The sequence below is a fragment of the Gavia stellata genome, chromosome 21 (genome assembly GCF_030936135.1).
Source record: "Gavia stellata isolate bGavSte3 chromosome 21, bGavSte3.hap2, whole genome shotgun sequence".
NCBI lineage: Eukaryota > Metazoa > Chordata > Aves > Gaviiformes > Gaviidae > Gavia > Gavia stellata.
Genome location: NC_082614.1, coordinates 15,600,451 through 15,628,270, shown reverse-complemented (window position 1 = coordinate 15,628,270; position 27,820 = coordinate 15,600,451). Strand labels below are relative to the sequence as shown.

The window sequence follows — 27,820 nt, the reverse complement described above, 5'->3', positions numbered from 1 at the left end:
TAGTCTTTGTTCAACAGTGAGGGGACTTTTCTGGTACACAGCACTCCTAGATCAAATGTTAGAATCTTTCAAGACTTTCTGAAGTGCTAACTACGAACCACCAGTTCCTCTTCCAGGCAGGTCTAAAGTGACTATCCTCCCATATCTGAAAAGATACAGCTTTGTATTTGACTATGAATATTAAGCAGCTTTCTCCACAAAACAGGAAGGCACCATGCACATAGCAGTTGAGGCAGGAAGCAAACAGCAGCAACATGACATGTGAATTTTAGGTTCAGATGAGTTAAGGCTTCTGTTAGACTTCTTTATCTTCTTCTAGTTAGCATCACTATCTGGAAAGGAAAACCAGAAGCAACTGAAGTAATGGTATGACGTGGTCAAGAAGGCAGTCAGACCCCTCTCAGTGTCTGTAACAGGAAAGTCCCCACAAATGCCTATTACTGTTGTAGAGTTGTTAAAAGAAAATTATCTGCAGGGAATCAGTGGAACTGTATCATCTGTGGATGAAAACTTCACTTCTACGAAAACTGCTCTGTCTCAACACAGAATTACTTTACATTCCTGGGTGCAAATTCATAGTAAGTCTGCTTTAATGTTTATGCTTATAGAGTTGTTACAATACACATTAAGGGAACATTTTCCACATGCGTTTTTATCACTGCATACTTTCACTTAGCAAAGCCCCTCTTTCTGTCAGAAGGTACCTTTTCAAACCTGATTCTCGTAATGGCTCTGTCTCTTCTTTGATTTCAGCTCCTTCAGCCACTGAGGAGACTTTTCTTCTGACCTAAGATACAAAAAATACTCTTTATTCTTTAATTACGAAAATTCATTATAGAAACAAACAAACAAAAATATACAATCTCCCCTACAGCCTTGGGAAGCCTACTTGCATTATTTTATTTTCCACCAAAACGAGTATTAGCATCTTTCTGAGGCTGGTGGCAGTCTCTCACCTGTCCTCCTTCTCTACGCTGGAGGGCAGCAGTCTGCTACCAGGAGTTCCAAGCTGCAGTTGTGGTTTAGGGGATTTGAACAGCTGAGCAGAACTTACTTCACCAGGACTCTCAGACTCTTGTCTTTTCCGCAGTTGGGCCTAAAAAATAAAAATAAAGAAAAGAGCTCCTTTTTAAGGCAGCATTCAGACTTTTTTTGGAATGCAAAACAAATAACTCAGATTTATAAAAACAACAACAAAAAAATCCATGCCTGAAATCAGTGAAGGGATTCCTTATAAACCTATGCAGTATTGAAAGCACGTTTGCTATGGCAAAGCTGATTTTTTTCCAAATCACTTAATATTTCTAACCAGCAGTTAAAAGTGAGAAAGATAACTGCAAGGCTTTATCACAGCCACCCCCCACAAACAGCGGGGTCATCTTCACGGTGAGCATCTGGTCTAACTCTCATCTGATGTGTTCTGCCTATGCTCACCTTGAGAGCGGAGTGGTCCATTCCTGGAAATACGGGAAGTCTCTGAGCTTGTACAGAGGACGATCTCGCAGTATGCTGTATCTTCTCTTCCTCATCAGAATCTTCCTGTTGCATAGTTTTCTTCTCTTCTAATTCATTGTTTTAAAGAAAAGCAGAGGGGAAAAAAACATTGGTCAGCAGGCTTTTGATCTATACCTTGTTCTAGATCTCTCCTTCCATTCAAAAACGTATTAGGAGTCATATTAACGCACCACAGGAGTGGGTTCAATGCTTCAATAGAGATCAAAGCAACAAACATTAAGTACTCAGCAACAGAAGGATTTCTTTCTGACAGAGATGAGGGAGCAGAAGGTACTCCTAATGTAATGAATGTTGCTGCTTCTAAACGTCTCACGTTCTGTGATCAACTGAGATTAATTTAGATTGGAAGAGACATCTGAAAGTTATCTGGTGCACCCCCTGCTCAAAGCAGGGCTTTGATACAAAGAGGCTGAGTAGCAGAAGCCTGCATACTACAGGGAAAGATTAAATGGTATGGTTGCCTTTACACGCAACCATAGTCCTTAGTCGATAATTACAGAATCACTATGGCTGGAAAAGACCTGTCAGATCATCAAGTCCAACCATCACCCCAACCCCACACCCACTAAACCATGTCCCGCAGTGCCACGTCCACACGTCCCTTGAACACCTCCAGGGATGGTGACTCCACCACCTCCCTGGGCAGCCTCTGCCAGTGCTTCACCACTCTCTCCGTAAAGACATTTTTCCTAATATCCAGCCTGAACCTCCCCTGGCACAACTTGAGGCCGTTTTCTCTTGTCCTGTCGCTTGTCACTTGGGAGAAGAGACCAACACCCACCTCACCACAACCCCCTTTCAGGCAGTTGTAGAGAGCGATAAGGTCTCCCCTCAGCCTCCTCCTCTCCAGACTGAACACCCCCAGCTCCCTCAGCCGCTCCTCATCAGACTCGTGCTCCAGACCCCTCACCAGCTCCGTCGCCCTTCTCTGGACACGCTCCAGCACCTCAATGTCCTTCTTGTAGTGAGGGGCCCAAAACTGAACACAGTATTCGAGGTGCGGCCTCACCAGAGCCGAGTACAGGGGCACGATCCCCTCCCTGCTCCTACTGGCCACACTGATTCTGACACAGGCCAGGACGCTGCTGGCCTTCTTGGCCATCTGGGCACACTGCTGGCTCATAATGCTGGTTCATAATACACTCCAGCTTCCAGTACAGCATTTCTTATCAAGGTAAGTCTTCAAAGTATTTTAAATCTGTTAGACCTACACCAAAGCAACCACCACAGAGGTAACAGCCCTTCCATTAATTAGGAGGCTACGGAAGAGATGAGTTTGATCACACATTCTTCCCTATATTCACAGGCTTTAAGGGAAAGCAGAAATGGCAGGTCACAAACCTGACTTTTTTAATAGGTCCCCTCATTTACAAAAATATCACCAACCTCTCTAAAGAACAGGCTGCAACACTAGTAATTCCTCTGCTCAGAAAATATCAAAAGGATATCTGCAGCACGTATCATCATAGCACCAAAGTGCTACAGGTACTAAATCGTGGATCTATAATGAGTGCGTGCATTAAGCCATTCATTCACTTCCAGGAGCAAGGATTTTCAATGCCTGATGCCTTTCCTTATTGCATCCTAACGAACAGGACAGGCCAGGAGGGGGACATTTTTAATAGAATGGATTTGAAGGAGTTGATTTATTCTTCACTAGGCCTCTTTAGTCCTGTAGTACTTAGAGATGCTAGAAGGAAAGAATATTTATAAGCACCTATAGAATATGAACAATTACAGTTGCTCTTCTCAATAACACACAGGCTTAGATACAAAGAATGTGCTAGAGCATGCATCCAACCACAGCAGTTTCTAAACTCAGTATTTTCCAGAGAACAAAATTCTCTTAAGTCAGCAGCCAGAAGCTAAAGGAAATTGCATCGAAGCTCTTCTTCGCCCTGGTCTTCTGTAGGTCTGGCTACTGAGGCTTCCCTCACTCCAAAGGCTCCAAGGAATGGAGGGGAAGCCTTGATTTAGAGCATGACCCAGAGGTGGGAGAAGGAAGCTGTTGTTAAACCTTGATGCAACTTCAAATATATTACACCATTCAGAAATTCCTGCCCTTACAACCAAGTTGATTACGGCTAATTATTTCAGATAGTTGAGGGATACCTGTGGAATCTTTAAACATCCAGGTATTATCTGGTTCTTCCGTCAAAGAAAATCTGTTTTCAAACTCCAGCCCTCTGCTTCTTCTAAGAGAGTGGGAAATAGGAGCCCGACGGCGTCTCTTTTTGCTGAGCTGTACACGAGTTTTCAGTGCACTGGAGTCCAGAATAGTGGTTTGCTATAAAAAGAAACAAAGCCCTTACTTTTAATCAGCCTGAAAATAAAAGTCATCTCCTCCATAATGATCTCCCAACCTACTTTAATGCATTAACCCATTCGGTTTAATTAAACTATATATATTTGTCTGATGATTATTCTTGTAGTTACTTAAAACTATATTGAAGAGAATTTATGATGAGGATATGCTACACTGTGGCTAGCTGGGTGCAACGCTGGTTCTTTGATCTCTCTTGGATGTGGATGTCTGATCTGCATGAATTATTTTCACTGAATTAATAAAAAAATAACTGCAATAAATAGGATTTTAGTTCCTAGAGTGTTTCAGGAATACAGGCCTTGCTAGCTAGTAACAGCTGAAGGCCAATAAGAAGACTGGGATCTAAAAAGAGCAACTATACAAAATTCTCTTGTAGTAGAGTGCTGTAATTTCATTGTTCTGACGGGTTGCCATCCACAGACATTTCAAGCCGCTCACCAGTAATAAGGAGACTGCAAGTTAAGTGTCACGGCATTCAGAAAATTTCTGTGATCAGTCATTTCAAAACCATCCATCCCTGTGTGTGACGGCAAGAGACTAACATTTACAGAGCAAAAGAAGGAGCTGTAATTCATTTATTTATTTAAAGCAATTTGTTGTTAGAGACTTGCCTGTAATCAGCAAACATCACTGAGCCTCCTCTTCTTCTTTGGAAGATGTGTTTTTATTTCTTTTCAAGAGATTGCAGATCAAGAATAAACTTCAAGCAGTACTTGAAGCTATTAATGTTTTAAAGAGACACCTTTAGCTGTCCAGGGAATAGCACAATACAGGGCCATCACTACCTGCAGAACCCTGACGGACAGAGACAAAATGCCACCCGTGCTGTTCTAGGCTACTAACGCTTCCTTTACAGAGCAAAAAGTGCACTTGGGATATCCTGCCAGAGGATTATTAACTGATACCAAGTCCAAGGCACATGCAGTTAGGGATCTCAAAGCAATGGACCACCAAACGCGGCCTCTGCTTCAGAGCCAGCGTGGGCTGGAAGATGAGAGCAGCACCTACTTTGGCAAAACACAGGTTTCTGCAGTTCCCCATAGATGGCAACACCAGCAGAGAACAGAGCTGGCTGGAGGCACTTTCCAGCCCACGCAAGAAGCAGCTGTGATTTTAACACAATTCTGCTGCACCAGACCAAACTGCCTCCAGCATAAACCTGCTTGCATCCTTCCTACGTTTTACAGAGCAGTCTACTCCTCAATTCAAAAGGCCTTATGGCACTTCAACAGGCAGGGCAGTGTATCTGAGACCCCCCTGGCAGCTGCATGATCCATTTATGTTGGGAATCTGGCACTTACCAATATATCTGCTACTAGATGTTATATAATAAAAAAAAGCACACCAACTCTTACTAAAGAAAAAGCAGTACTTTCTAGATGCTATACTGAAAAACTACAGTGCATAGCCAGAAGTTACTGTTCTTATACTAGCTGCAAGATTCTTAAGTATGAAAAAATCCTTTAAAATGCAATTGTAAGCTACTACAGAAAGAGATCAATTGTAAATAAGAAAAATACTAGCAAATGTCTTTATAGCCTTAAGTCTGCATGGCTTATAGCACAGCAGTCACTAGCTATTTCTGTTACTTAACTATGTTTCCCATGTTCATAGAGCCATTTAACACTTCTGTTACAGCTCACTGAGGAGCAGAAAGAGAAACAGCAACTTTATTAAGCCACTGGCAGACATTATCCAAGGCCAATAGCTTCCTGGAATCCCTCAGAACCTAAGCATTACAGGAACTAGAAGAACTTTGTAGCTTTGATCTTAAAACTTCTCAGGCAGGAAGTCACCTTGGAAAATTCAATGTGATAAAGGAAAATCAGAGGAAGATTGAGTGCAAAGTTTCCAGAAGACATTGCTTTGCAGTGATTAGCGTAGGTAACAATACAGGTAACATGGAAGGAGAACTTCTGTTTCCCATTATGGTAACTTACATCAATGAAAGAGAAATCAGTGGTCTTTTCATCAGGGTAGGTGTCTCCTGGAGGAGGTAAGTCAGTCCCATCAGTAGAGTCCATGTCAGTGCTAGAACGGTCCAAACTTGTGCTCCTTCGGTCTTTAGAGAAGTCATGGTGATCAACCAGGGAGGCAGGTTCCGTTTGAGAGGACAGTGAAGACGGGTGGCTATTTGGAGGTTGCTTTCTCGTCGAAACGACATCGTTTTCCGAGAAAGGAGATTCGGGCACAAAGCTGCAAATTAAGGAAATGAAATCTATGAGACTTAAGGGTAAACAAATACGTGCAAGGATAGTTTGGATCACACATACTCAGCAGATGATAAATAAAGGTAGGACTGAAACAACGGCTACAAGTAACAAAGGCATCTTTGGAGGCAGCAGGTACCAGCAGCAAGGGTGTGGATCACTTTCATTATCATGACTTTCTACCCACGGGGATTTACAGTGTATTGAATAATGCAAGTATGCAGAAAAACTGTAATACTTTGATTGTAACATGCTTCTATTGCCTGGGGTTTCTTTTCCCCAGCACAAAGACCCCTTCAAACGTATACATGCAAACAAGACAAGGGAAACAGGCAAGCTGCTTAAAAGCCCTAAGCAGTTTGCCCATTTGATACGTAATGGCAGCAGACCTTACACTTTGGCACTGTATACATGTGAAAACATTGTGAAGGGTAATACCCTGTTTACAGGCCTCAAGCAAAGAGTAACGGTCAAAAGATTCTTCTCCTTGCTCATCCAAAACTATCTTAAATACCTATAAATGCTTATAAATACTCTTTTACTGTAAGTGAATTCCTGCAGGACACTACAAGCTACTTGCCGCCCTTTCAAGAGCACACCTTACAAACACCTCTGTTGTTCATGTTCCCATCTTTTCCCTAGAAGGGCACTTTTTAATATATAAATTATATTTGTATTATATTTATTTTAGTTCATATTCATCTTTGTGTGTATATATATGTGTGTGTGTATATATATATGGTAGATACAAAAGTTGTATGCGCACTTTCTGAAATCACAATAAGGCTGTGTATACACTTTGGGACCTGAAGAAAATGTGAGTGCATTGGGAATGGCCCCAGCTGCCACGGCAGCTCCTGCGACACAGTATGTGCTCCATGCATATCGAGCAGCAGGTGCGAGTAATTTCCATTTCATATGACTCCAAGGAAACTGAAGCATCATCCGCAGTGCAGAGGATTTAAACATTTTGGGATGCAATTTTTCGATGCTAATAGACATCGGATTTTTAAGAAGTGCATCCTTGTGTCCTGACAGAAAGAAGCGTCTCTGTTGGTGCTATCCTGAGATCAGCAGCTCCTCCACTAGAGCTGTATCAGATTTTGTTTCTCTTATTGCCTCTAGTTTTGGTCCTTAAGAGACAAGGAACACAAGCAACACTACCCAGTGAACCGTAATTGCCAAGATGTGAAAGAGGAGAGAGGACATTGCTAGTTTAGGTGGATCAGATCCCCCCGGGGAGTTTAGCAGTTTTTAAGCAATGATGCAATCACATAGAAGTGCTACAGGCTCATCGGTTCCCTCCTGCCAGGCAGGAGGTCTGCCCGCTTTGGAGTAGGTGACTTTAAAGCATGCCAAGAGTGAACTGGCAGGGAAGGGGACTGGAAACGGGCAAGAAGAGGGCTGGAAATCCCTACAGAAACTCTGCAGGGGAGAGGCTGAACCAGTGCCTCTGGACTGGGGACGGCAGTAGGGACAAACACCCCGTGCTCCCCCACCACACTGATTCATAGCATGGAAACTAACCTGAGAGATGCCCACGCAACTGCAGAACGGGTTCTGTCAACCACCCACTTCCTTAAGAGCTTCTCTCTTGTCTCAGGGTGTATTTCGGAGAGAGCTGCCCATCCAGCCAGCCAGAGGTTTTTTCTTTCAGGGATGCTAGGAGGAGCTGAAGGGGGAGGTGGGCAGCAGGTGGCACCCTAAGGCAGGGCTTTAGAGCAGCGGCTTTCGGGGTGCTCGGGGAGAGCACCGAGGGCGGCAGGACCTGCACCCCAGTGGTGCGATGCTCCCAGTGCATTCCTAGAAATCCTCCCTTTGCCTAGACTAACAGAAAGGACTTGGAGTGTCAGGACTGAAAGCTGTATACAGTTACATGTCTCCCTTTGTCACGGAGGTTGAGTATTCCTTTAAGCAGCAGGAGACTGTAGGAAACACAGTAAGACTCTACTCTCGGTAAAAACAGGGCTGTCTGGCTTCTGATTTTAGGACTTTCTAGCTTAAAAACCAAAACCTAAAGTATTTAAGGAGTTCAGGGTTTTTTTTCTCTGATTAACAAGAGCCTTTTGTTACTAAGCACCTTTTCTTGAGCAAGTATCTAGGAAAACTGTTCTAAAACAAAAAAAATCTGAACATGTATGTATGAATATATGCACATTTTTTAAACAATAGACCTTAGTATTTGGTACAGTCCACAGTGATAGCAATCTTGGGAGGAAAACACTCAGGAGTCTACTGTTGAGTAACAGCTTCTATCAAGCAGCAATACATGATATAATTTCCAGTCTGGCAGAGCGAACACTGCACAGAGGGTTTCCAGCACAGGAGTAGAGTGAATGCCTCTTCCCTCCTTCAGCAGTGGGCCCCAGGATAATTAAGAAATGGTACTAATGAGCTCCAGGGGGAAGTTTTCATCCAGTATTTTTGCTTCGAATGATACTTGGTATCTGCAGCGTTAGGCTTTAGTTCCACTAGAATATGGAAGAATGTAGAGAGAAAGGACAATCTGCAGCCTTGTCACCTTTCATGGAAATGAAAATATATATTCAAAGGATCCTGTCTGATTCGCACATCTCCAGAAAGCCTCTCTGCTTCTACATCCCAGGGCTTCAGCTAATACAACTCAGCGCAGTTTTTCAAACGGAAATATTTGAGAGTAAGCAATGATGGAAATACAGATAATTTACACTGATTGGTGGTTTCTAATTCACAAACCTTTCTAATGGGTTTGCCTTCGGAATTCTTGCACACTTACAGCATTGTTACACACTAAACACTGTAGCACAGCTAATCGCTAAACGAGGCAAGGATGACTTGAGCACAAACACTCTGTTATGCACAGTGGATTCTTTCCATCTGAACAGCAAATTAGGGGGAAAAATTCCCTTCAGAGTAAGGGTCAAACACTGAAATTTAAAACCTGTTTTCAGTTCTCATTACTGAAATGTATTATGCGCCTTTTTCTATCACTTCAGTAAGATTTCAAGTTTTATGAGCATATCCGTAAGCTACCAACAATGTTCAACGGGTGTCGTTTACAGACACTTGCTTCTCTGAAAAATCATCCTTCATGTACTGCACACAAATAGCAGCAGAATGGTTATCACAAATATGCAATAACCTAAGATCAGTCTTCACTTTCAATTGCAATTAAATGTAATTAGTTTTAGCAAGACAGTGCTAAGAGGCCATAAAGAATGTGTTGCTTCATCGTGTGATATTACGAGTCAAAAAGTAAAGGAATCCTGCTTTTTACAGTAACACTGCTGAGGAGTCAGAATCAAAAGGCAGCTCTCACGACTTGCCTAGGGCATCACACAAGAAGTGATGTCCATTTTAAAATGTGCTTTTATATTCTGTAACTGCAGATTCCCATCTATTACAGGTAGCTGATACCCTATAGTGGGTTTTCTTTTCCAAAACTCTGTTGCAGTCTAACTTCAAGGATTTGAAGAAACAAATAGCTAAAACCTTCTGAAGTCAGAGCTGTATAGATCCATCATCTAAAAAACACAATCCCTTTTCTATAAAAGAGAATTGTTTTTTATTATGAGAACTGTTCTGATCTAAAAGCAAGAACTTTCTATGTATGATGTCAACTTGGAAAAGCTTACTAAAGCACTTGAGAAAAAAATAAAAATAAAACATTTTAGACAAGCTAAGAGAAAGCCAATTAACACCTCCAAATTAAACAGTCTCCTTCCATTCGAAGAAGTTATTTGCCAAAGCCCATTGCAACCAGCCAAGAGCAGCCCCTTACGCTTATTCCAGCAGTGACTAACTTCCAGTTGAAAACAATCCTTCCTCCACCTCCCTGGAAGCAGATCTAGCAAAAGGACCACGTTTATCCTGTTGCCAGGTAGTCATGGCTTTTTATTTTAAAGTTCTCTTCCTCTCTTGGAGAAAATGAGTTCATTCACAGATGCATTAATGAAACACTCCTAAAGGGGCTAAAATAATCGCTTCACGACTCAAATACTGGAAAATGCCAGAAACTGGAAGTTCCTCCCACAGAGCAGCAGCAGGCTGGTGACATTGCTTTGTTCCCCCTGCAGTGTTCCCCGTTTGCTCCCCGGGTGCCCTCCCAGGACGCAGGTAAGCGAGTCACAGTGCCCATTCCCCCGGCGCTCTCTCAGTGTGGTTCAGCTTATGGCCAAACACCGGCTGCGAGGGCGTATCGGGGTGCGTGAGGAATGCAACACCAAGGGCCGTGCAGCTGGCAAGATATAAAGTCTAAGGGAAGTGAGCCAGGCAAAACAGGAAAGCGGAATTATCAAAGTCTCCTGCAAGTTCCTGCCTCTGGGCCGAGCAGAGGAGGAGACGACTGCCTCGGCAGCGGCCGAACGCAGAGATGTGCTCGAATCACCCATGGCAAGAGGAGGAGAGCGCCTACACTTGGCCTGGCTTCTACTTCATAAAAAATAAACTGCAGTTTCAGTATATTCCAGGAAGATTTCCATTATAAATTTAATATTTAAAAGTATGTTACCCTCATTTCTCTCCAAGTGCTTGAATTAATACACCAGTAACTCCCCTGCAATGAACTGTAAGTCAAGCTACAGCAGAGCAAGGGGGTGGCAAAATGCTGAAAGGTCACTATACTGTCATCATTACACTGTAAGAAAAGAAAAAACTAAACATTTGTTACGGTGGAAACAAAATTCCAGGACATGGGGGTTAAGAGTTCAATACTTCAATAAACCAGAATTTTTAGGTGGAGCTTTTCTAACCAGGAAGAATCCTCCAGGTTTGAAACGCTGTCTGCGTTGGAGCCAAGACAAGCACCTTTGTTAAGAAACTGATTTCAGAAAATGTCTATAACATACCGAAATCAAAGTTAATTTTACAGAAGACTTGGATGTCACTGTTGGCGTGTCACTCGGCTCACTGAACATCAAGCTGAAAGCTGCCCTGATTTCATAAGCAATAAAATATTTATAATGCACAGTTCTCAAGCGCAGAACACACCAAACATAATTGACATTAATGTCTGCTATAAAATCTCAACAAGTATAGTATTAAAAAAACCAGATTAAATGCTATTTTCATACTACACTGAGCAGATCAGATATTGGCTCAAACAGTGCAGATCAAGCTATAACCTACACAATAGGTGTCAATTATAAAAAACCTCACACTTTAGTGCTCTAGGTTTATTTCATTAAATCATTTTAATAACAGAAAAGCATCAGTCATACTATCTTTCATTCAACTGATACTCCATTTCATCCTCCACCACACCACAATGCTTCAGAGTGAGCGAGCTGTGGCCATCGCACCCCAAGGTTTACCGGGACGCGCCGAGAGGTGCACCGTGCATCAGTCCACCGTCAGAGCGGGTGCCTGGCGCTCAGGGCACCCATTCCCAACGGGTTTTGCCATTCAGCCTATCTAGTAGCACAGCTTTTAAGGCAATGTTAATTGCTATGGGAGAGATCAAATTTACAACAAAAAACCCCCAAAGCAACAAAACAAAGCCCAAAACTGTTAGCCTACCCTGTCTAACCATAATCAGACACTTCCTTAACTGCCTGAGAGGGAGGAAATCAGTTAGTTTTAGCAAAATCTTCCCAGAACCCTAGTTCTACCTGTCAGAGGCACATAGCACACAAGCAGGTAACCACTTTCTAAATGTCAAAATGGACATTTCTAACTATAATTATAATGACATAAATATAAAGCATAAAAAAGGTTTTACTACCTATGTTAATCTAGTCAAAGCCATTTGGTGTATTTATGGAGAAAAAATGTTTTTCCCATACCTTCTTTCTACCATTTTAGCACTAAAAAGTAACACCTAACTTGTGTTTCACGTACCAGCGGACTTGTTAAGTCTATTCCAGTCCAAGCTGGTTTTGTCATTGCTTAAAAAAAGCGGTGACACTGCATTCTTACTGGAGGATGGAGTTTAAATTTCACACCTTATTGCAATTTGCAGATATTAAAGAAATATTTCTTCACATATAGACTAAAGAAACTGTATAGTCACTGAAACTGAGCATGCAACTTTAAAAACCCCACACATGTACACACACGCGCACGCGTACACACCCAAACCAACGGTTTCTTCTCATTACTCAGCTAGGTAAAAGCTTGCGGGCACGGCAGAGGGGACCTTGCTCACCCTTACCTGTCCCCACTGTGCCGCTGCTCGTGCCAGGTGCCGTACTGGCTGTCGGGCTCCTGCACGAGCGTGTCTGTGTCCTTCGCTCCCGAGGGCTGTCTGGAGAAGCACTGCTTCAGCTGATCCTGCAACAGAGCAATTGCAACATGTCAGCACTCCTCTAGCCCTTGGCTGAATGATTAACGGATTTTATTTGCAATAGTGGTTTTGAACCTACCAATTAAACTTGGGCAACATAAAACTGGGAATAAACTTAAACATGGAAAATGGCTATGAACTCAGAACAACAATTCTCTATAAAACGAGCACTGTTTTCCCGGGCAAATAACTGGTTCTAGAGGCCGGAACCGACTCCCTGGTTTTAGGAACTCCACATTGCTTTAAGATGATTCCTATCTCAGGTTGCACAAAATTTTTAGAAGCACCTACACAAACACAAAGATTTCTGCTGGGACTAAATTTAATCTCCCCAACATACAAGGGAAACATCAATTCTGCTGCTCCTTTCCTGGGTTTAATAAAAGGACCTTTTTTTTCTTTTTAGCTCTTTCTTTGGAAGACATGCAAAATAAAAAGCATAAATACATAAATAAATAAGCACAGTGCCAGACACTAGAAAGCCTTTGACAAATTGATGTGTGTTCATGTAAAGTTCAAACACAAGGTACAACGTAGAAGGACAGACCACGGTGGTTTTTCTGTGTTCTACGCTGACCTCTCATTTCTTAAGTATTTTTACTTCATAGATCTGCTACTTTCAGAAGAGGAAAACAGTGCATCTGAGCACCCTTCCCTTCCAGGGAGAGAAATGGGTCAGCCGCTGCTGCTGGCACCCTAGATCTGCAGCAGACCAATGTTAATACGCTCCAGAATATAGCACTGTCGCACCTTTTGTTTTGCAGTCGTATTGAGTTACGCACTGAAGTTAGATAGTTACTGAAATAATACATTGTGTGTAGATAATTAAATGTTGGCCCCTTTCGTATTCATTATCCTGAACAAATACAAGTATGGCTTTCAGTGCCATCTCAACTTTGCTTATGAAGATCTCATCTGACAGCAGATTACATTGCTTCCCACCTGTCCTACGCTTTTTCTCTTTAAAAAAAAAGGGAGAAAACCCCAACACACACCACCCACCCATCCCTCAAGCCCCCCCAGCAGAACCCGCTGGTGGAAAGTACCAGCACATTTCTTTCACTTCAGGCAGCACACACACTGAAATGGGATTCCTTAATATTACTGGGAAAAAAAAGAGATTGCATGTTTTCTTGTGTCCTTAATTTTGTCAACCTAAAGAATGCTGCCTTGAGACTATAAAAATATTGACATTAAGGATAATTCACCAATACAGATACTTGGCTCCTGAAGAAGTCCTACAATGCTTGCATCTTTTGTAACCAGTTGCTTGTTTCCCCAACCGCACTGTCAGCCATTGCCACCCTCTAGTTCTGTCATACTCTTTGCTGCTGACAAAGTGGTCTGTTTTAATGCTGAGTGAAACGAGCAACTATTACAATGCACCATTGCTAGACGAAAGTAAAATTCTCAATTTATAATACTCAAGTAAAACAGGGCCTTGGTTTGTGAGTTACAAGGAACAGAAGTTTCCTGCTTTTCATCTTCCAGACGTTCCCACAGCCTAATAATTCACTGGTAGTAATTCTGAAACTTTACATATAGATATATAAGTGTGTGTCCAGATGTAAGCCGAGTTCTTACATTTTTTCAGTCCATTCCAGGTACAAGCTTTCAACCGCCAGCAAGGCACACACTTCATCTAACAGCTAGGTGAGTGGCAGGGGAAATAGCCTTCTATTTCTTAGAAACCACAGGGCATTTCCTCCTACTTGGCTCGGGCGTATATTTTGCTTTCCACAAGTTCCCTCTGCAGCTTCAGGATTTCATGCTTTGCAGCGAGGGCTAAGCTAGCACTCCTGGGCTCAGCCTTCTGCTGTCACTTGGTGGCCAGGTAACCTTTGGCAAGTTGATTCACTTCTAGGAAAGGCACTAACAAATGCAAATCATCATTCTCGCCTTCTTCCCTACTGTCCACGCTAGTTCAGGGGTTTTTCAACTTGATGCTTGTTAGGAATTTTTTTTTCCAATCCCAATCTCACATTACAAGCTATTGCATCCTTGTAATCAATATGTACGGACTGTTTATCAAATTTTGCCACTTTCTGCACAGAACGAGTTGTGTCTGTATTAAGAGGGTGTATCTGCAGCACCTGGCAGCCTTCGTGGCAGCGCACCCACCTCCACAGCCCTGCCTGGTGCCCCCAGGTAACACTTGATGCACGAACAGAAGATGACCCAACAGACAGAACCGTGTTACCCCTTTTGTTGGAAGCCGGTATTTTCCATCCGCTCCGACTAAAGCATGTTATCTCTGTGCACAGTGTACACTGTATTACTTGCAATTACTCACATTGTTTCTAGCTAGAAACATAGTCTGAAAAGCTTAGGAACAGGAATGGGAGCAGCAGAAAAGCAACTTGGTGTACTGCATTTAGGAGACATTGTTTATACAAGTGCAGTGTTATCATGAATGTGATGGTTGTAAGGAGAAAACATGCACAGCCCAGATAATACCACTTTGGCAGCAACAGGAAAGAAATTTAGATGCAAATATATGGCTCATCTGAAGGCTCAGTAATTCTTAATAAAATTTTACACTGCAGACAAACTGATCAGCACACATTCCTCAGTTTTGGGCAACATTTTACTTGATGTTATACATATTTGAACTTTGAGATGCGGTTTTGTAACCAAAATGACACAATTAACACTCAGATAGCTATTCTCTATGCTAAAACCAAAACAAGCCTGAAAAAGAAATAACGTTACTACTTCTGGAGACATTGTGAACTTAAATTCAATAAAACAAACTGAAAAGCCTAAATGTAAGGAATAAGACACTCCAAATTCTAAGAGATTAGTTTGTTATATCAAGTAATGTTATTGCATTTTGCTTCTGGAGGAAGCTACTTATTCCAGAAGACGACTGTGCAAGATGCAAGATTCCCTGGTCATCCCCTTCAACCCATACTTTCTAATAGGCTGAATGATTAGTTGGAAAAATAAACATTCTTTCAAGTCTACAAATCGCTCCTTAGGCCTAAACTATTTAAAGACTCTGGCTTCTACCAGCTGAGAAGAACTGCAGAGAATTTAATGAGGTGCGATAACCTGGTCAGCTAGCTGAGAGAAAAAGGTACCAACAATGACCCAAATAGGGAGAGGTAAGAGGATGCTCTGCCCAGCTCGTGGAGGAGGTGTCAGCTGGGGGGACCGACGGTGACGCAGAAAAGCAATTTATAGCCCGTGCAGCTTGGAGGAGATGGCGTGTGTTGAAGAAGGAAGTGACAACAAACCATAAACATTATTCTTTCCAGTACGTGATTATTAGCAAGCACAAGAATGATGAGTTTTAGCTTTTCTTTTGAAGATCTCTCTTGTATCATTACTGCACTCCAGAAAGACTCAAGGGACTCTGGTAGTACGGAAGCACTGGGCATCGGGACCTTGGAGGTGCCTGGGAAAAAATCCATTCCCTTTGTTTTCAAAATGTTTACGCTCAGTAACTATAAGCTTATTTTTAAAAAACAGCAAAGGCTAGTCAGGAAAAAAAAAAGGGCAGAGGGGGTAATTTTCTCTACTTCCATCCTCTTTCAGCTTTCATGCCCTCTGGATAGCTATTAAGCTTGCTATTAAGTTGCTATTAAACTTTTGGGGTTTTTAAACACCAGTCAAAATTACACAAATTCTCTGAGAACTCTCCGTAGGTACCATTGTGTTTTATGGCTGAGATGCTTTTAGACACAAGCAACTCCAATTAGATCACGCAGATACATTTGCATTTTCTGGCACCAACATTTTACTTGGAACAACTTGGTGTTACAGACAAAGAGCATGAATGAAGAACAAACCCGGATTACAAATCGAAAGCTTTAAAACATGACAGATTGGGAAAATAACGTAAGAGTTACTGAATGTACTGGAGCGACAATGCTCAGGTCTGTCACAAACCCGTTATATCACACATCCCACAGTGCCCTGGACCGTGTTCATTTCCATAAGCCCACAGAAGACAGATCAAAGCACCCTTCCTATTGCCTCGCAGCGCTTGCAACGCAGCCGGCAGCACCGTAAGGTGCACTAAAGCCAGTTTTACCCAAGTACTGGGAGGAGAAAGAAGGAAATACTTTCCTACATGTACTGCTCCCCAACATGACCAGTTTCTGCTTCATACTCTGTTCCCTAGCCTAAATCCTAATTTAAAGCTCACCTCTTCAGAGGGAGGAAAATAATATTTTCTTTTTTTTAATGTATAAGCTCCACAGAACAAGAGATCCTACAAGATAAAGAACCAACACATCTGGCTTTGACTTCTGTTGCTCTTAAGACCAGATCCGCTCTGAACAGAAACCCTTTTTTCTGTAAGTGACAACCACCCATTATTAACTCAACAAACTTGTACTAATATCCGTGATCCATTCTCCTTCTTTACGCATCCCTTGGGAGAAGAAACCAAAATGGAAAGAAGAGGTGTACAACATGTGAAGCTAGGCCAGATACAGCCATTTCCTCGATAAACAGAATAGTCACGATACAGTAAAAACAGACATTTCGAAAGAAAAGGCAATAAAAAGAGGGGTCTGGCATCTTCTTAGCACACAAGATAATAAGAAGATTCCTAATTTGGGTTTTATAATCACATAAAAATCTCCCCAATCAAATAAATACTACTCTCAATCCAGTATTCAAATGCTGTAATTCTCCATGCTTTGATCTTTAACTTCGTAATTCTTACAGCAGTAGCCAGGAAAAAATCCACTTAATTTTCACATGAAATAAAACAACCGAGCTGTATACTGATTTGCCTCTAGTTCTTCTTCTAAAATGAGACATTATGATTATGCCTCTTTCAGTACTCCCTTGGAATTAAGCTGGGTTTGGCAATAGTCCAGGGCTGATTACTCCTGCAATTTCCAGTTCCTGAAAATGATGCACACACAATATTGGTCCTACCAGTGCAAAAATTAACCGTAACTAAGAATGAATGCAGACATTTATGTGAAAAACTCTTTAGCGCTGCTGTGAAATAAAGACATGGCATATGAGGGATACCAGTTGAAAGAAATCTCATGAGTCAGAATCTGCACAGACAGTTTCAAAAATATCTTTGGCTGTCTGATGTCTCGGTCTCTTTTGCAAACAAAATGACACCCCACAGCTTGAAGTGCAAAAATTAAAAGTTAAAATCTACTGGCATAAATTGAATATGAATAAGTAATTGCACAATGGAATGAAGTTTTGACCATCTGCCTTGTTAATACGAAATTCAAAGAGACAAATTTTTGCTAATTTCTTGCAAAGCCCCCCCCCCCCCCCCCCCCCTTTTTTTTAATTAAAAGAAGTCAGAAGTTTGGTCAAATTGCCCATATGCAGAACCCCCCCGCCCCGTAAGTGTGACACTGCACTTAAGGAGAGTTTACAAGTCCTTACAAATCCAGAAAAACATTCCAATTGTTCCCCTGCAATATTCCAGGAAGATGGCAATACCCCTTATTCTGTTAAAATTTTATGCTATTACTTCATAGTTGACTCTGCTTTGAACAGGATGCTGGGCTAGATGACCTCCAGAGGTCCTTTCTAACACGAATTATTCTACAGTTATTCTAATGATTCTAAGGATTATTACTAAAAGGTAAACTATGTATTTTGGACCCCAAACAGAATTATCAAGAACATAACACTGTATCAGAACCAACCAACCAACGCCACCCCAAAAAGAGGGCCTTGGAAACTGTGCAAGATTTCACAATCCATATTATTTTTTATTTCTAAGTACCTAAATGGCAATACAGCAAGTGGGAAATCTAACTTTATGGAATCAGCACCCTAGGATTTCCATATATACTTACTATCCGGCGAATTAGTGCTGCCCACAAGGAGTAAGTCATGGCTCAAGACCAACGCTCCAGTTAGCTCCTAGCAACCAGGCGAGAAGATTTACCAACTCAGCATTTAAATAAATTGTTGAAAGGAGCAACTGCCTTAGTGTAATGTCCCAGGCAGAAGGCAGCACCTTCTGCCTCCAACCCCACCCTCCATGCTGCAGTGACAGATAAACAGTTCCAGGAATTGTACGTTTTCTTTCTGACCTCACTGATGAGGAAAGTTAAGAGACCTCCAGTGCAGGCTCCACCCACGGGCATCAATATGCGAGGATGACTTCCCCAGCCCTATCCAATACCCTAATTCAGCACAGCAAATATCTCCAAACCAAGGAAGCACTTTGCAAACGCTGGAGACCAAGTCTAAGGGCAGTGACAGAAGTAATTGAATTAATCGATCTCATAACCTTAAGGTCTTTACATCACTGTACAGGCCATCTCCACCGCTGCCAGCAGCTAAGGAGACTGCAGCGAGCAGCCTTGGTGTCCGCTCAAGAGGAACTCTCGCTGCCCCAGTGCCCTCCTGGGATGAGGTTGGAGGGGACCAGCTGGTTTGATGTGGCAAACCGCAGCAGCTGCCGCTGCAGGGCTGGATGAGCGCACGCCCAGGGAAACACAAGCATGCCCCAGCCTCTGTCCGAAAGCACTCGAAAGTCCTCACACACAACATATTTCGTACTGTTACATCCTAAGGACCCAAGCTGCTCTACTCAAAAACCCTTTCAGTCGTAAAATGTTTAATTTTTCCATGTGCAGTGGAGTACATACCAAGTCCCACGGTATAAAACGTTCTCATAAATGATACCAGCCTCTACATCCTCACTGTTGCTATGCAACCCAGGGCTGCCTCAGCCATATGTGTTTTCTCTACCTCTTCCACTAGGATACAATAAGCAACAACTAATTATATCCCTAATGTTAAAAGCTGACGGCGTTTACCTTATAAAACATGGGTTGTTTTTAGAGGGTGACGGGTTTCATTCTCCACCTTTTCATAGCTTCCCAGCTTGATGCACAGGCCTGAGTCCCAACCCCCTCCCCCAGAAAGGGCAGGCAAAAATTGCCGAAAAGCAGATCTACATCTGCAGAAATAAGGGGAAGGGCAGTCGTCCCCTCCAGCCCCTAACCGAGGGAGCAAATGCCAAGAGTAAGTTGTGAACAGCTGGTACCCAAGAGTAACCGGGTGGAGAGGGCAGAGAACATCCCGAGCTGCGATATCCCATGTACGCTGTTAGCTCAGCTGCTCCCCTTTAAAAAGCTTTATACTTCACCCACGACAGGCCTTATCACTAGTCCTACAGCCTTGCTGATAGGGAAGCCAGCCTTAATCTCAGAAGCTAAACTCTTTGCTTTAGTCTATTGGAACTGAATCGAAACAAAACTGAATCCACTGTACTTAACATATATCCCTTTGAAATGTATACATGCCTTATGCTACAGTAAAAATATTTTCACCTTAACCAAAACACCCAAGCGACAGACCTAAACACTACAAATGATTTGACAAGCAGGTTAGCGCAGAGCTGACAGGGACCCTCCTCGCCACACCAGCTCAAAACGTTTGCTGCAAATGATGACAAAGGAGCCAGAGGAAATCACTGCCAGCACGTTCAATCATTTACTCAAGTTCAAACAGCATGTTCCCAGCAATGCCTTTCCAGTCCAAACTTCAACCTGAGTACTACCACAGCTCCCCTAACCCTGGCATTTTCCACACCTTTTCACAGATGAAATGACTTCCCCTGCTTGCCAGTCTTTAGCTAATCGCTTCTCCTCCGTTAATGGGTGTTTCACTCATGACACCCAGCTATGCCGTGCTTCCCGGGAGCCAGGTCCAGCTGAGAGACTCAAGATTTGAAAGGCAGCAGCATCAAAGAGAGACCCAAAGTCTACCCGGAGCTGACTCTGGCCACAACAGAGAATGTGGCCAAATTAATCCAGATGAAATTAGTTTTGCCAGGAATCTGGTTACCATCATGCAACGAAATCTACCCACTGCTTTTGCAGTGACTCTCCGTATAAGTTACCCTCCTCACTCCATTCAGGATTTCAAAGGTGTTTTAGAGATTGTCATTTTTTTTATAACCTGAAAATAGAGCTGCTATGACTTGCTTTGAACAGTCACCATGCATGTATCATGCGGTTTCAGTGCAAGGCTGAAGATAGAGCAGAGGTTGACTTCATGTGCAAAAAGCAGACAAGAACTAAATTCTAAATATATACCTTGCTAGGGCTGAGTGAGCCATGACAGTACTTCCTCTGAGAAGTGGGACAGCAGAAAACCAAAGCAGAGCAGAGGAAATAGTTGGAAACATCTTTAAAAACCCTCCTATATCAACATACTAAATTTTCTTTTCAGCCTTAGGCAGTCAAGCGAAAAAGAAATTAAACCCCAAGAAACCAAACCCAGCAGGATCAGAGCCAGCAGCACGCCAGCCAGTCCATCAGGAAGGTTTTGAGCGGAATAGTGCTGTCCTACCTCAGAGACTGAGGAATTCACTCCCTCCCAGAGGGCATATGCAGCTCTCATCAGCATTAATAAAAGTTGGCACTAGGACTTGAACAGGATCCCTCATCTTCAACGTTGCAAGAGACACAAGCCAGAACAAGACAATTTTATACTGCTATGCTAGGAAGAGAATATATTTGCTTTTTTTGAAAAGCTACATGCTTGAAATCAACACCTCCTACTTGAAATACTTTATTTCACAGCTCTTCTGCACAGTTAACGTTTTTCCACATAAGACACAAGTTAAAATTCAAACAAACATTCCTGGGAAAAAGGGCTCTTTAGTTGAAAATCTAGATTTAAAGATGTACCGAAAGCGATAGGATTTCTTGACAACAAGTGAATAACAAACAACGCAGACTTTGGAAACACTGCACTGCTCGTTTAAACAAAAACCTCAGACAACTTAGAAGATGTTTTAGAAGACAGCAGTCAAAATACACAGAGGCTAATGAAACACCATTAGTATTTCCTGAAACTATCACAATGTTACAAAATTTCAATTAAAATGGATTGCCAGTGTTGACTAGTGCTCAGGGATGTTTTTGTTTAATGCAATTTATTTCCTTCTGAAAGCTAACTGCTATCACTTTGTGGTTTTAAAAAAAACAAACAAGTGAATGAGCACAAAATGACCAGCTCTAAATACATTTATGTTTTTTTCTTATGCTCTAAGAACATGGTAAAAATCAATTCCTTGCAGCCAGCCTAAATAAAATCACAGAGTAAAGTTGTCTAAGTGATTATTCCTGTCAAAATAACAAGGGAACAACAAAGGCAGTCTACTAAATACCCATCACTACCGTTCTGTGGCCCAGATTTATGCTGCCAGCTATGTTCATGGCCTGTTAAACCAAAGAAAAGTTATTAAGAATGAAAAAGCATGAACTGTTTCAGCACTGGCCCTTGTATCTTCATTAATTAAACTGAACAGCTTTACTCCTCCCCCTCCCCCCGAAACAAGACAAACAACTCGTTTGTAAAAGCGTGCTTTCTGCAAACATGCTTCACGCCACCCTAACAGCTCTCTGGAAATTTAAAGATAAAATTCCATTCACTGACGGTACTGAAAAAAAAAAAATTTTTTTAGAGCACAATTCATTGCACTTTCAGTGACTACTAGGGCAAAATAGTTCAGCAACTATTTGTTGTAGGGTCTGTATCAAAACAGCCGAGCTCAGAATAAAAATGCCAACTTGTATTAATTTCTTTTTATGAACAGATTGTCAAAGGATGTTCACCATAAAGGACAAACATTGGCAGACAGACCTGGGGTAAAATCAAAAGAGATTGTACCAATCAATGTTCTTTTAAAAGCAGAGCTACAATCGCAGGCGATGCGCAGGTGAATGGCACGTCTACAGTTCAAAGCAGGTTTTATGAGCGCTCCTCTTGGTCCCTCACCTGCTCCTCAGCGCCGGAGAGGGATCCTGCTCAGGTGGAACAAGTGATAGTCCACCAACTTTTCCAAGAAACAAGCTGACTGCACAAGCTTATATTGGCTTACAAAGAACATCTGTGAAGATTAAAAAAAACAGGATGGGAATTTCAACCTCTAGGAGAGAGGATGACAGTGAGAGGGCTGTAAGATGCAACAAAAACCCTCTGAAGGACTAAGCGCCCTCCCAGCACATCTGGCTCTTGTGCAGTCAAACAAAACGCTCAATTCCCACCTTCGTTTTGGAACTATATTAAAACAGAATCCAAACAAAATAACTGATGCTGTCAGATCTAGCTGGAATCAAAAGAGCATTTTCATCAACTGACCAGTACAGCAGAAAGCAAAACACAATTAAATGCACTTTGGTGGGATTTTTAGCACGTATCAGAACAGCTCACATAAAACACATCGGCTCCTTACAGCCCAAGCAGCCACAGGATTAATCGTTTCTGTTCTATTTCAAAATCTCCTCCCAAAGAACCTGGAACACCTCTGAGGTTTTCCACAGCTTTGTTGTTTATGCTAGCAGTCTGAAAGTAGTTAAACTTCTTACAAAGAAACAAACTGCCACACTTTTCTAGCAGCGTAAGGGGATAGCTAAGGAACGGAGGGTATTAAACAGCTACCCTGTTTTTATTGTATGGCAACAAACTTGGAGATCTAGAACTAATGGTGCTGGCTGTGAAACCAGGCATCGTACCTGCAACAGAAACATGACTGATAGTACCATGATTAAAACAGAGGTAATGTTTAATGAAAGTATCTCTGCTCCTATTACAACAAAGACACAGGGCTGACATGAGACGAAAAATGGAAAAAGCCTCAATAAAAACGTCTGGGAGAAAGAATCAGCTTCCATTTAAAAGGTTTCACTGTAAAGTAAAAACTTCTGCAAGCTCAGCTACAGATTCCCAGATCTGATATTAATATGCCAGAATAACGATGCAATTAAAATTCGTCCTGTGTCATTTTGTGCGGACGGTTTTCACCACACGTGACCCACAACAGCAGGGCCCAGCAGCCAGCAAGCTTCTTCAGGCCATGGTGCCACCTTTCTTCCTTAAATTAAATATGAGAACACTATCTTACATCTATTTGTAGGAAATATTCTCAGACCAATTAAATTCGCTTTCAGTGGAAACGAAGAGGACAGATGACTAGCTTTGAAGATACGGCTACATGAACAAGGCAAAAGAGAGGAAGGAAAAGCTTGCTGGGAAACAGCAATTGATGAGAACAACAGTGTGCTCAGGGGTTTGTGCTATGAATGAAGGCAGGGCAACCACAAAGTATTCCGTTTCAGTGTAGAAATTAATACGAGTACTACAGGGAAAAATAATAATAAACAAAAAATCTTTTTCCCAACAGTCCACTGTTGAATATACCAGAGGAGGTATTTAAAATAAAAATTATGCCTGCACTCCTGTTTGTGATTTGCAGATTTGCATATATTAAATTCTGACTGATCAACTGTTGGTTTGAGAACCACAAGATATATTAGTTCTAGCTCTCAGGCTCATTTTATCCCTGGATTGTCCTAGCTTTTATGCAATTCTTAAAAACACGGCTGTACTTTCTCTAGATTCAGAATCAGATTGCCCTGTTTTAGACGTTTATTTATCTAGGTGTAATTTAAGGCGTATGGATTTAAATTTAAAAAAAAAAAAAGCAAGAGTGGAGGTTAGAAGAGATTGTATAAGGCACAAATTAAATTCACAATGTCCTGTGTATAAAGACTGGTTGCCATATAAAAACTAGAGGATTACATTTTAAATAAAGTATGTCCACCCAGCCTCCCTTCCCAAGGAACCTGCCGCAGAACCTCCTCTCTGCGGCGCTACAAACACCGAACATCAGAGAGGGAGTTGGGTCAGGGAGTCAGCCCTGCCAGAGCAGGGAAAATGTGACAAGGTACGAACAGAAAAACAAAGCAAAGACGTAATCCCGGAGCTGTTAAAGAGAAGTGTTGGAAAAGAAAATTATTTCCTCTCTCTTGCAGCCCAATTCCTACTTTTATGACCTCCAGCAAGGAAATAACCAATTACGTCAAATCCCTTTCACTCCAATCCTAAAGCTCCTCTGTAGTGGATAAAAATCTCTTACAGCCCAGAAAAAATTGCGATATCCACGAGCCCTTTCCCAGCTACACAGCTTGCAGTAGTTACCAGCTAAAGTACGCTGTAGTGTGTTATTAAGAAGGTGCCGACCTGCCAGCTTCCCCATATTTAAAAGTGTTGGGAACTGTACCTATGCCAGACCTATGGAACAGCCCCAAGTTCTCCCACTGCGGGATCCAGCAGACAGCACACACAGCATCAGCCCTTTGCCATAACAGCTGCTACAAACATCAGATTGGGACTTCAGTACAGAACTAAACAGAAAACAAGACAATTTTTGAGCTTAAGCATTTTTTAAAAGTCACAGATATCCAAATAAATGGATGAATACTTTAAATACAGTACTTCTAATTCCTCTAGAAGATCTCTGAAGCAGTGACAGGAGATCCATACAAATCGTAACCTATTATTTCCTTTGGTTATTCAATCTGAAAGTCCAAAGTCATGAGAGGAGACAAAGACAGCTGCATCAATGCAGTGGAATGCACTCTCACACTTCCACCATGTTCAACCTCAGCAGCAAGTTTACTCACACTATCTTAAATTGTGCTGTTTGACTTGAATTTTGACAGGTTTCTTGGTCTTGTACAATGCGAAGTTCTCAGCCAGCAGCCACCAGCGACAGCAGAGACAGGAGCTGAACGCCACTGGCCCTCGCTGTGTCGGGCACGCGGCAGCAGCTGGCTCACAAGCCAGCGAGCCCGGCTGCTCCTTGTTTAAAAATTGCATCGCTGAAGTATCAGCACAGAGTGACTACTCTACAGTATATCCCTAAAACAACAAACACGTCAGTTCATGATGAATTATGTGCTTTATACTAATTCCATAGGTTTTTGTAGAAAAATGTTAGTGGCTCCAAGGACTAAGTAAAACCAGGACCCTCTTCCAGCCAGGCAAAATACATAATAGCTCAAGGTCCATGTTCACAAGTTGTTCTGCAGAAGATGCAATGGCACAAACTACAAACTTTCACAAGCGCCGAGACCTTACGTTCGAGCACAGGACTTGGGCGCAAGTTAAACCAAATTCATGCACAAAGCTAAGCACGTGCAAAATTACTGCCAAAACTGAGGAACAGCAGCTCCAGTGCCTGTCACCAGTGAATTAACGGGAAAGGCCATCCAGTGTCTCACCACTTCTGCTCTGTAAGCAGTGCAGCGTAAGGACAGTAGTACAGTTGCCCTCTGCAGGTTCCACATTTCCATTTGTCAGTCTTCACTTCTTTTAAACAAGTTTTTTTTACTCAGATGATTCTAATAAATCTAAAATACCAGCTCAAAAAAAGAAACCAACAGAACTTCCCCATGCTAACACTGTAACACTGGTTACCAAATATTTTCCTCTTCATTCTTTTGTGCTCACTTGACAATATTTTCTTTTCTAGTACAGCCGAACAGGAGATGAATAGCAAGCTAGGACAAAAATGCTATAGACCGTAACTGATAAAAAGTACTGGAAATAGTCCATACACAAACACCACACCTGCCCAAGGAATGCAACTTTACCTTCCATCATTCAGTGAACAAACCTCTGTGAGGCCTCATCAAAACTTTATGTACTTACACTTACAATGAATAATTACTTGGTTTAAAACCAAACCAAAACAAAACATTTTAGCCACTTCAGAGCGCAAGCTGTTCAGGATTTACCCACGTACCGGTACCAAGCCTTTGGTCCCGACTCCACTCAAGTCAAGAACAGTACACCCACCTCCCACGGTTCAAGTGTCAGTCTTAAATTAGCAGTCTTGGGGACAACTCAAATCACCAGTTTAGGCTCCCCTCCATGAAATAAAACAGGAGAAATGGGAATCATTTACCTCGCAACACACTATAACCTAAAAACCTTGCTGCTTTGCAGTATTTGCTGGAACTAGAAACAGGGGGCATCGAATAACGCCTGCAAGGAGTGTGGCAGACCCCAGCCCAGCTGCAAAAGCCCGCACCCCTTCCACCCGGGAAGGGGCTTCTCTCTGCACAACCGGCATTTCCTCCACCTCTTTGCCATGCCATTTAATACAGATCATCCCTCCTGAAAAGAACCCAGAGACCAGGAAAGGCATTTAATGGAAAAGGGAGGGGTGAGGGGCTCTGCATGGCACCCAGTCGTGGTGAACCGAGGGCTCTTCACCTTTCCTTTGCTCCCATGCAATTACACCCTGCCCTCTCAAGTCATGCTGGTCATATAACCTCTATTTCATGACAAAGTAGCAATTATACTGAGAAAAACCACCTCTTCTTCAATAAAAGAAAAGAATAATGATCATTTACCATTGACTGCAGAGTGACAGCGCTTAACTCTTTACAAATTTAGCTTCAGGCATTTTTTTACTGAAAAATTACAAGTATTGATGTACATTAAAAGTCACGCTGACCTGTGGTGTGTGAAGTGAACACACGAGTGCAGTTTCAGACTAACTTTCTCTTTCTCATTTTAGACAAATATTTGTCCTACCTTCCTGTGTTGCTTTAAAGAAGGTCAACACCACTGTTCCCCATTCCCAAAACCTTGATTAACTGTGTTCCCTGGCAAATGAGAATATCCACCTGTGCTGCAGAAACAAACCGGCTGGGAGCAGGCAGACAAACACCACAACCTGGAAGTGTTTTGGGGGCTATTTTTAAATTGGAAAGCAGGCGTGATACAGGTTTTGTTACTAGATAAAACGCTGCAACAAACCCCAGGTTTTTTGCATTGCATTATCTACCTCGAGAGTCTCAAAAAGGTGTATAGCTTACAAGCTCAGGTGGCTCTGAACTGGTCTGCCTCTTCCTCAAAGAGGAAAACCTCTGCTGACTCCGCACTGAAAACCTTCGGAAGGACTCTCTGCTCCGGGATGCAAAGTGCCTGAAGGAGGAGGTTCGCTTGAAGGGAGTCCTGCTTCCACCTTCCCCGCTAGTTCGTTCATGAGCAACCGCAGTAGTGACTAAATTTAGTGCTTCCTGTAAGGATCTCCGCACTGTGCCCATCCACTGGGTCATGTGAGTTTGTGCCACTGTCAGTTTGTCTCCAAGGTAATCCATTTTTCAGCAGAGATGAGAAATCAATATTCAGTAGCAATTACTGTAAAATATATTCTCCTTAACAACCCTGACTTTATTTTGCAAAAGAGATTCCACTTACAAAATATTTTCAGCTAATGTAAATAGCACTACGCTATAACCATCAGCATATTTCTATATGTAAATAACAAAAGATATTTTGTTATATCTGAGGTTGGAGATTGGTATTTGTCAAGTAGGAAAAAATAAAAGACTTTTCCTACTTACAATCAGATTTCCAGAGTTCCATCAAAATATGTTTAATTCAGCCATGTTAAAGAGAGAAATCAAGGTTTAAATCCTGCCACAGTCACTTGAAATTAGTCCATTTACAAGCACAGAATCAGTCTCTTACTGTCTCATTTCAGAGCCAGAAAAGCAACTCCCTTTTTAAGCCAAGTTTTTGTTTTGCTGTAAATATCAGAAGGATAAAAAAAATCGTATTCTTCTGGCTCGGCAGCTTTTCAGGTAACAGTACATTAAACAAAGTTCTGATGCTTCTGTACAACCCATTTAGCAGCGAAATGATTAGATCTTCTGAACAATAAATCCAAATTATTTTCTTCCCAAAAAA

General features: G+C 42.1%; 1 protein-coding gene across 3 annotated transcripts; it reads right to left on the bottom strand.

The window, feature by feature from the left end:
* Window positions 1-295: 295 nt before the first annotated feature.
* KIAA1671 (KIAA1671 ortholog) lies at window positions 296-27,246 on the bottom strand. 3 transcript variants are annotated; one of them, XM_059827511.1, is made up of 8 exons: window positions 26,944-27,246; window positions 12,182-12,300; window positions 5,782-6,037; window positions 3,628-3,802; window positions 1,435-1,562; window positions 957-1,096; window positions 705-787; window positions 296-332 (listed from the first exon to the last, which is right to left on the bottom strand). In XM_059827511.1, exons 1-7 carry the CDS (start codon window positions 27,226-27,228, stop codon window positions 709-711), a joined length of 1,182 nt encoding a protein of 393 aa, XP_059683494.1. In that variant the 5' UTR covers window positions 27,229-27,246; the 3' UTR covers window positions 296-332; window positions 705-708. The 3 variants fall into 3 exon arrangements, with proteins under 3 accessions (XP_059683494.1, XP_059683495.1, XP_059683496.1); XM_059827512.1 differs by having other exon boundaries at window positions 1,435-1,559; XM_059827513.1 differs by lacking the exon at window positions 26,944-27,246 and adding an exon at window positions 18,106-18,213.
* Window positions 27,247-27,820: the final 574 nt, after the last annotated feature.